The sequence below is a fragment of the Lolium rigidum genome, chromosome 3 (genome assembly GCF_022539505.1).
Source record: "Lolium rigidum isolate FL_2022 chromosome 3, APGP_CSIRO_Lrig_0.1, whole genome shotgun sequence".
Lineage (NCBI taxonomy): Eukaryota > Viridiplantae > Streptophyta > Magnoliopsida > Poales > Poaceae > Lolium > Lolium rigidum.
Window position 1 is genome coordinate 315,266,422 of NC_061510.1, and position 9,994 is coordinate 315,276,415.

Genomic DNA, 9,994 nt, shown 5'->3' on the forward strand with positions numbered 1-9,994 from the left:
AGCAGTTGACTTAGAATGGTAGCGGGAGTCATACTATGAGAACAAAGGAGGCAACAAAGGCTATCCGCAATCCACTGATCTATACCTAGCTAAAGTTCGTCAGATCATGCACAACAATAAAGCAATGATACAATAAACATGCAGTTAAAGAGGTTACATGATTTATATCTGCGGCAGCGCGCGGGCATGTTTCCTAGTATTGACTTAAGTACTGAAACAAAAGAAAAGGGAAACACGTAGATGAAGGAGTACTAATCCGTAGATAACACTGCTACCCTTGTTGAGAAAAAATATTCCCTCGGTCCTGATGGTATTCCAATTGAGGTGTGGAGAAGCCTCGGAGACGTGGCAATAGTATGACTAACTAAGATTTTCAACCATATTTTTCGGTCAAACAAGATGCCCGAGTAGTGGAAGAAAAGCATATTAGTACCTATGTTCAAGAATAAAGAAGATATTCAAAGTTTTACTAACTACCGAGAGATTAAGCTTATGAGCCATACTATGAAACCTTGGAAGAGAATCATCGAGCATCACTTGAGGAGAGTGACGAAAGTCACAAAAAACCAATTCGGTTTTATGCCCGAGAGATCAACTACAAAGGTGATTTTCTTACTTCGCCAACTTATGGAGAGGTATAGGGAGCAGAAGAAGGACCTACATATGGTCTTCATCGACTTGGAGAAGGCGTATGATAAGATACCAAGGACGGTCATATGGTGGGCGCTGGAGAAACACAAAATTCCAGCAAAGTACATTACCCTCATCAGATATATGTACGATTATGTTGTGACAAGTGTTCGCGCAGGTGATAGTGAGACCGATACCTTCCCAATCACGATAGGACTACATCAAGGGTCAACCTTGAGCCCATACATGTTTTTCTTGGTGATGGATGATGTGACCAAGGATATACAAGGAGATATTCCTTGGTGTATACTCTTTGCTGATGATGTGGTGCTAGTAGATGAAACTAGGGCCGACGTGAATAGGAAGTTAGAGCTATGGAGGCAAACTTTGGAGTCAAAGGGGTTTAGAATTGGCAGGACCAAGACTGAGTACATGCGATGCGACTTTTGTGGTGTTGGTGGTGAAGATGGAGATGTCAGTTTAGAAGGAAAGATAGTGCCCAAGAGGGACACCTTCTGTTACTTGGGATCAATGTTGCAAAGCAATGGTGATATCGATGAGGATGTTTGTCATTGGATCAATGCAGGGTGGATGAAGTGGAGGCAGGCATCTGGTATCCTATGTTACAAAAAGGTCCCACAAAAGCTACAAGGTAAGTTCTATAGGACGGCTATCAGATCGGCGATGCTTTGTGGGGACAGAATGTTAGCCCACTAAAAAACAACATATCCAACAAATGAGTGTCGTGGAGATGCGCATGCTCCGTTGGATGTGCGGCCATACAAGAAAGGACCGGATTAGGAACGAGGTAATTCACGATAGGCTAGGCGTGACACCGATCGATGAGAAGCTAGTCCAACACCGACTAAGGTGGTTTGGGCATATCCAGCGGAGGCCTCCAGAAGCTCCCGTTAACAGTGGAACTGTAAAGAGTATGGAGGAGACTAGAAGGGGTAGAGGACGACCAAAGTTGATATGGGCGGAGGCGATAAAAAGAGACCCGAGAGATTGAAATGTACCTAAAGTCTTAGCTCTTGATAGGACTTCATGGAGATTAGCGATCCATGTGCTGGAACCTTAGTCGCTCGCTTCTTTTCTCTTTCCTTTTTTTTCCTTTTGTTTTCTTCTTTCTTCTTTCTTCTTTTTTCTTTTTTCTTTTTTCTTTCTTTCTCCTTGTTTTGGTTCTCTTTTCTGTTGGATTTCATATCTAGCCTACCCCAACTTGTTTGGGAAAAAGGATTTAATTTTCTCTTCTGCTCTGTTTGGTTGCACAGAATTCGACTCTGAATTGAATTAGGAATGGAAAACCAAATCAGCGATTTCAATGGAATACCATAATTGTTGTTTGGATGCGCATGGTATTCATCTGCAGAATCAAAAGAGCAATGGAATTCTAGAACCCGTTTGGATGCAAATTGTGTGGAATTGAATATTTTTGACTTTGAACAATATAAACTTTGAAATATGGATGAAATATACATGAACATATAGAATAATATAATTTTTCACATAATAACCTTTTATTTCTTTTTTCTTTCCATTTTCTTTTCTCCTTTTATTTCTCTTTTCTCTTTCCTTTTTCTTTGCAGCGATGGCATAAACTGGAGATGGCTTGCCGGAGGTTGGCGTAGCCGGCGAGCGGCGCAATTGGGGGTGGATTTGGAGCGCCGCTGCCGGCGAGCGGCGGAGCTGGCCGCGGATTTGTAGCTGGCCCCGATTCGCAGGCGAGGCGGCGCGAGGGCGGTTCCCTGCAGGCGGCGGCGCGGTTCCCTGCAGGCGAGGCAGCGCGGGGGTGGGTCCCTGCAGTCGGCGGCGGCGCAGGGGCGATGATTCGCAGGCGAGGCGGCGTGATTCCCTGCAGGCGGCGACGGCGGCGCGGTTCCCTGCAGGCGGCGACGGCGGCTCGGTTCCTGCAGGCGAGGCGACGCGGGCGCGGTTCCCTGCGAGCGGCGGCGACGCGGGGTGGTGCAGGTCCCCGCAGGCGGTGGCGGCGGCGCGGTACTCGTAGTCGGCGGCGGTGCGGGGGGCGGCGGCGCGGCGACGATGCGGGCGGCGGCGCGGGACAATGCGAGTTTGGGGAGCGAGATAACGCTCGCTCGTTTCCGAGCGAATTCAGAGGTCCAGACCTCTGAATTGGGGAGGCCGAAAGTTACACTTGCGGGGCTGGACCTCGGAATTGGCCTCCGAATTCCACGGCCCAATTCTAAGCGCAACCAAACAGCGGAATTGACCTATATGGGCCTCAATTCCAATTCCGAGCCTCAATTCTTTGCAACCAAACAGGGCATTCTCCTTTATCTGTTGTTGTTGTTGTTGTTGTTGTTGTTATATCCTCCAACCGTGTAAACTCCTTCGTAAAAGGATCGCGATTATAGATGTGAATTCATTTCATTTTTAAGGAACTGCATACTACTACTGAATCGTGACAGGTCACGAGCTAATTCTTCAGATACTTTCATGTATACGTGCGCGTTGTACGGTTATTGTGGTGATCTGATATTGTAAAGAAGCTTAGTTTTATCCGACCAACTGACACTGGTTGGCCATGCAATCGACGCGAACAGATTATACCCGCCGTATCTATTGCTACGTAGTTGAGGCTTTGATTACAGATAAATAAAGCTTACTTTGTGGTTTACGATCAGGCTGAAGGGGATCCTGAAGAAACTCGTAGTGTCCGCCTGTCCGGTACTCCGGTTTCAGAAGCCAACGCCTGAACCCAGTACCACAATCCCCATAACCTGAATTAAGCATCATTAACGACCGTCGATACTGATTTTCAGGCTTCCACTTCTAACTGCTGCAAATCTTCGGTGAAGAACTTGCCAAATACAAAGTGTGTCTTGGAGCGGATTGCATCCGTTTGTATACTAGCATCTGATATTTTTGTTGGCACGCCAACGAGCCAAGCGAATCAGGAAAGCCTTGAAAAGCAGCGGCTGGCAACATATGCAAATCAAATCACAGAAAAAAAATCTTTGATTGATATCCTTCCCTTTTTTGATGATACCTTGATTACTGCTCCTACCAGAAATGATCGTTGAGCTTCTACCTCCCTGTATCTGCCTCATCAAACCTGTACATTGGCACGCGGTTCCGCGCCCGCTGGCCATGACTTCGTGCACAAGGAAGCGCCAGCGCTCCGCGGTGGCAACTTTGGATGCTGCCATGGCGGCGCCCTCCTCTCTCTCTCCATGGGCGTCGATCCTTCCTGGAGATTTGCTTCGCCTGATAGCAGGGCTTGTTTTGGAGGGCGATTTCCTGGATTACGTTCGCTTCCGCGCCGTTTGCACCAGTTGGCGATCTGGCACCGTCTGTCCACGCGGCCGTGGTGTCACCGATCCTCGCTTACACCCGCGCCGCTGGATGATGCTCACCGAGGGTCATGGCCTCTATCCTGGATATGGAAAGCTGGGTGGATACGTCCGCTTATTCAACCTCTACACGGGAACCTTCGTCCGTGCCAAGCTCCCGTTGTTCAGGAACCATTGCACGCTTGATAGTGTCGACGGCCTGCTCATACTCCAAAGGGACGAAGACACCGGCATCCGTGTCCTTCACCCTTTCACTGGCGACATTGCTGAGCTCCCACCACTGGCCACCCTCCTAACTCAGTTGGACGGTTATCTTAACCGAGCACCTGAATGGGAAAGGTGGTTCTCCATCAGAAACAATCTATGTGCTTCGGTTTCCTGCAATGCTGGAATCACCACAGTCATGCTTGCATTCCACCATCTGTCTCGTGTAGCCTTTGCTACCTCTCAGGACCGGCACTGGACTATGACAAGCTGGGAGGTTCCTCGTAGTGTTCGACCCTTGTCATTCCGTGGCAAGATATACGTGGTGCATAACCAAACTCCAACAGTTGATGCTACATCACATGTTCTCCAGATAGATCACCCCCTGCAGAATGAGATAGGCATAGGGTTTCAGCAGCCGTCACCACCACGGTTAGTCGCCACATGTCCGCCCAATGTTCTCCGTTATCCCATCTACCTGGTAGAGTGTGACTCGGAGATCTTGGTGGTTGGTCATAGTGACAGTTCCTTTTCTCATATTTTAGTATACAAACTTGCGGATCTTGTGCTGGGAAGGTTTATCCCTATAACAAGGATTGGAGATCGTGCCCTCTTAATCGAAGAAAGGTCTCTGAGCGTCTCCTCTAAGTCGTTACCTACAGTCATGGCTGAAACTGTCATCTACACGCATCCAAGAACGCGTGATTTTGCACAATACCAGCTTGGTACTGGCACTTGGTCTCGACCCATCGACAAATGCGGGATAGATGGCTTTGCCCCGGGTCCTCGTAGCCTCATCCACCATGTGATGAGCTGCTGCATCCGCAACGTCTGGTTCGGATCCTTGCAGATCTTATTTACTGGAATAGGTAGCATTTTTTTTTCCAGGACCTAATTGGTTATTGTTGTGTAGGAACAAAGGGCTGGTATATTCTAAAAATGAATACCGTAAACCTGGATGGCTTCTTTGGAAGGTGAAAAGAAAGTTCCGCACTGGGGTAAGTTAGTCCCTTTGTTTTACTACTAATTTCTAATGAGCAGGTTCTAAGTTAGGATTTTTATTTCAAATACTTAAACCTCACAATAGTATGGGTTCGCCCTTGGTTCAGTCCCAGTTGAACTAAATTCGGCTATAGAAGTGGTGATTTCAAATGCCCAAAATAAGCGACAATGATACTAGTGAGGTCAATATCTTGGACTTCGAAAAAAGAAATGGAGTTAAAATTCGTGGTTTCCTGAATTGTGTTCAGGTGGATTTCAATCAATATTTGGTGAATTAAAATTAAATATTTGAATCCATGTTATTGGCAACACTAGTATAGGGTTAAATCATCCAGTTCTGAAAGTTATGTGAACAATCTAGACATTTTCACACAATATATTAGTTGCACACAAAAAACTAAATGATCATGTTTTTTTTCATCACTATGTATGGACAAAAATTATTGCATATAGCAGTTATACTAACTGAGTTTGTTACCGAGATCGATCAAAGTATATGTGTTTCAGTTCTCAAATACTTAATCCTCGTAATACTATCCATCCTCCCCCGGTCAGATCCCAATTGGATAAACACACTTTTGAAACCGCTAATTGCATTTGAAAGTGAACCGGAGTACTACAAATTCTTGGTTTTCTGAATTTTTATTAGGTGAACTTTCAATCATTGTTGGGTGAATTGAATTTACTACCATTTAAATCCATGCTGCCAGGTTAAACCGAAAGTTCATTGTAATGTGGACTTTTTCCTACAATGTATTAATTCTACACAAAAAACTGAAGTACTGTATTAAAGTTTTCCCCTGCACTATATACTATTGACTTAAGTCATTGCAGATTTAGTAGCTTGCTCAGGATGATTTCTTGCCTAGATCGATGCTTCTCTTATATTGTTTGTTCGATCATTTTTGTGTAGTCATATGGCCACCTATATATGACATCTCCTCATGTGCTTGTGTTGTTTTTGCTAGAGCTGAATGCATGACCCATGTTGCGTGGAGGAGCTGGTGGATGTCCACGATGAAGTAGAGAGACTCGTCCTGGTGCGCCGCACTAAGTTAGCTTTAACAAAATCTGTTGTACTCTGTGTTATGCACAAATGCAAGTCCTTCAGCCCCTGCTGCCCTGTACTGTTAAACTATTGTTTTGTTTGTTGTTCAGTACTAATATAGCATTGCTATATCCGGCAAAATGTTTTAGTTACAGCCTGAATCGGCGTCCCGAGCTCGATGAACTGGTCCAATTCTCTTTCATTGTTCATCCTTTGCAATCCTCGCATCCATGCCCCGTTATTTAGGGCCACACGTACAGTCAACTTCTTACTGAATGCCAGCTTGAACAAGTCTGGAGCAATCAAAGCCAAGACGGGGCATTCCCATTCAGCCAAACATCACGCCAGAACAAAGCCCTTTCGCCATTACCTGAAGAATCGAGGAGCAGGCAGAGAAAGTTGTTCATCCTGAAGAAACTCGTAGTCCGGTACTCCGGTTTCGGAAGCCAACGTCTGAACCCAGTACCACAATCCCCGTGACCTGAATTAATAATCATAAACTGTCGATACTGATTTTCAGGCTTCCACTTCTAACGGATGCAAATCTTTGGTGAAGAACTTGCCAAATACACAGTGTAACTTGCAGCGGATTGCATCAGGAAAGCCATCCAAATCAAATCACAAACAAAAATCTCTGATTGATATTCCTTTCCCTTTCTGATGATACCTTGATTACTTCTCCTACCAGAAATGTTGGTTCAGCTTCTACCTGCCTATCTGTCTCATCAGACCTGCACATTGGCACGCGGTGATGACACCGTCGTGATCTCTCCCGGATCCGGTTCCGCGCCCGCTGGCCATGACTTCGTGCACAAGGAAACGCCGGCGCTCCGCGGTGGCAACTTCGGATGCTGCCAGTGCCATGCCGGCGCCCTCTTCTCTCTCTCCATGGGCGTCGATCCTTCCTGGAGATTTGCTTCGCCTGATAGCGGGGCTTGTTTTGGAGGGCGATTTCCTGGATTATGTTCGCTTCCGTGCCGTCTGCACCGGTTGGCGGTCCGGCACCCTCTGTCCGCGCGGCCGCGGCGTCACCGATCTGCGCTTCCACCCGCGCCGCTGGATGATGCTCACCGAGGGTCACGGCCTCTACCCCGGATATGGCAAGCTGGATGGTTACGTCCGCTTCTTCAATCTCTACACGGGTACCTTCGTCCGTGTGAAGCTCCCGTTGTTCAGAAATCACTGCGCACTTGACAGTGTCGACGGCCTCCTCCTACTCCAAAGGGACGAAGACACCGTCATCTGTGTCCTCCACCCTTTCACTGGCGACATTGCAGAGCTCCCACCACTGTCCACCCTCCTCACTCAGCTGGATGGTGATCGCAACCAAGTACCTGAGTGTGAGAAGTGGTTCTTCATCAGATACAATATATGTGCTTCAGTTTCCTGCAATGCTGGGATCATCTCCGTCATGCTTGCATCCCATTATCAGTCTCGTGTAGCCTTTGCTACCTCGCAGGACAGGCATTGGACTGTGACAAGCTGGAAGGTCCCACGGAGTGTTCGACCCTTGTCATTCCGTGGCAAGCTATATGTGGTTCATAACCAAACCCCTGCCATTGATGCTACATCAACTGTTCTCCAGATTGATCACCCCCTGCAGGATCAGATAGGCTTAGGCTCTCGAGAACCGTCACCACCGAAGTTAATTGCCACATGTCCGCCAAACATTCTCCGCTACCCCCTCTATCTCGTAGAATGTGACTCGGAGATCTTGGTGGTTGGTCATAGTGATAGTTCCTTTTCTCACATTTTAGTATACAAACTTGCCGATCTTATGTTGGGAAGGTTTATCCCCATAACAAGCATCGGACTTCATAGAAGAAAGGTCTCTAAGTGTCTCCTCTAAGTCCTTACCTACCATCATGGCTGAAACTGTCGTCTACACACATCCAAGAACACATTATTTTGCACAATTCCAGCTCCGTACTGGCATTTGGTCTCAGCCCATCGATGAATTGGGGCTAGATGGCTTTGCCCCGGGTCCTTGTAGCCTCATCCACCATGTCCTGAGCTGCTGCATTCGCAACGTCTGGTACATAACTAGTTATTCTCAAGGTTCCTTGAAGATCTTATTTACTCTTCCAGGTAACAGTTTTTTTCCTATGAGCTAATAGGTTATTAATTGTTGTGTAGGAACAAAGGACTGATATATTCTACAAAGGAATATAAGAAGCCTGGATGGCTTGTTTGGAAGGTCAAAAGAAAGTTTCGCAATTGGGTAAAACCTTGCTCACAGTTAGTCCATTGTTTTAGGACCAATTTATACTAGTTCTAGGTTGGGATTTATTTTCAAATGATTAAGCCTCACAGTTGAATGGGTATGCCCTTGGTTCAGTCCCAGTTGAAATAAACTTGGCTCTAAAATCCCTAACTCTTTTTGAAAGTGAAATGGAGTTCAAAATCGCGGTTTTCTAAATTGATGTTATGTGGATTGTAATCAATATCTGGTGAATGAATTAAAAATAAATATTTGAATCCATGCTATTGGCAGCACCAGTAGGGATTAAATCATCCAGTTCTGAAAGTTATGTAAATAATCTGGACTTTTCCCACAATATATTTGTTGTACACAAAAATAACTAAATGGTCATGTTTTTTCCCTCACTATATGGACGAAAGTTATTGTAGATTTAGCAGCTTACGCTGACTGATTTTGTTACCTATATCGATCAATGTATGTGTGTTTTTGTCTTGTTTTATTTGGTTGATCGTTTTGGCGTAGCTGTATGATCACCTACATGACATCCTGTTGTCTGCTTGTATGTTCCTTTTGCTAGTCCTGAAGGACCCTTCTTGCGTGGAAATGCTACCTGGTGCACGGAAATTCCTCTGCATCATCCGAGATCCTTACCACGGATACTAGCTCCATCCTGCTGCACTGAGCTGTTATGTCATGGTCTGCAAAATCTGCACTGGGCTGTTAAACTATTTGTTTCGTTCGTTTTCAGCAGTAATGTAGCTTTGATAATTCTGGTACGACTGATTTTTCAGTCAAGTCAGTGACAATTAGTTCGTATTGGGTGTCTTTTGTCCAGCTTATATATGTATGTGGACGGCCAGATGTTAGCTACTCGGGTCATTTTATATTTTCATATGTGAATTGGACCCCTTTTTAAGGACTTCATGATGATGGTTTGATGGCAATTCACACGAACTTTCAGACAGTTTGATTTACGGGGGCGTTGTCTGGTTCTTAGTGGAGCTGATCTGGCATCGTGACAAAGCTTAGCGTGAGCAGACCTCCTGATGTTTCAAAGAAACTCTGCATCTATTCTGTTCGTGGACTCGACAGGAGGAACCTTGACAAACTAAACTCGTTCAAAATTTATGTACTCTTGGTAAAATAAATTCTGTTAACCAAGTGGGATCACAAGGGAAGAGCCCAAACTAGCTCAGTTGGTTCGTGGCCCCGTACTCAATCCCAGAGATCGTTGGTTCAATTTGCAGCAGCTCAAAAGTGGGGTCACAAGGCGATCATGTTCAAGATCCTTAAAAACAGCTTCAGGTTCTAAACCACCATTTGGCACTATGTTTCTATAGTCTCGTTAGATTTTCAGGACCATGGCTAAACCTAAGCTGAGATTGTTTCACTTTTACAAACACAAAGTTACGAACTTTTCATACTAATAAGCAACTTAATTTCTTAGATCCAGTGGACAAACGGAGACCTGTCTTAAAGCATCTCCAGTCGCATCCCCCAAAGGGATTTGGGGCGCGCCGGATAAAAAAACGTTCCCAGCCGCGTCCCCCAAAGCCTTTTTTGTCCGGCGCGGCCAGATACGGTGTCCGACGC

The 9,994-nt window shown here is 45.8% G+C and overlaps 2 protein-coding genes across 2 annotated transcripts; both read left to right on the top strand.

The window, feature by feature from the left end:
- Window positions 1-627: 627 nt before the first annotated feature.
- Window positions 628-6,859, top strand: LOC124696888. Its single transcript, XM_047229552.1, has 5 exons — window positions 628-1,334; window positions 2,220-2,320; window positions 3,815-4,982; window positions 5,062-5,146; window positions 6,719-6,859. Exons 1-5 carry the CDS (start codon window positions 628-630, stop codon window positions 6,857-6,859), a joined length of 2,202 nt encoding a protein of 733 aa, XP_047085508.1.
- A 138-nt stretch (window positions 6,860-6,997) lies between these two features.
- On the top strand, window positions 6,998-9,204 carry LOC124696889. The gene is made up of 2 exons (XM_047229553.1): window positions 6,998-7,687; window positions 9,193-9,204. Exons 1-2 carry the CDS (start codon window positions 6,998-7,000, stop codon window positions 9,202-9,204), a joined length of 702 nt encoding a protein of 233 aa, XP_047085509.1.
- The last annotated feature ends 790 nt before the right edge of the window (window positions 9,205-9,994 follow it).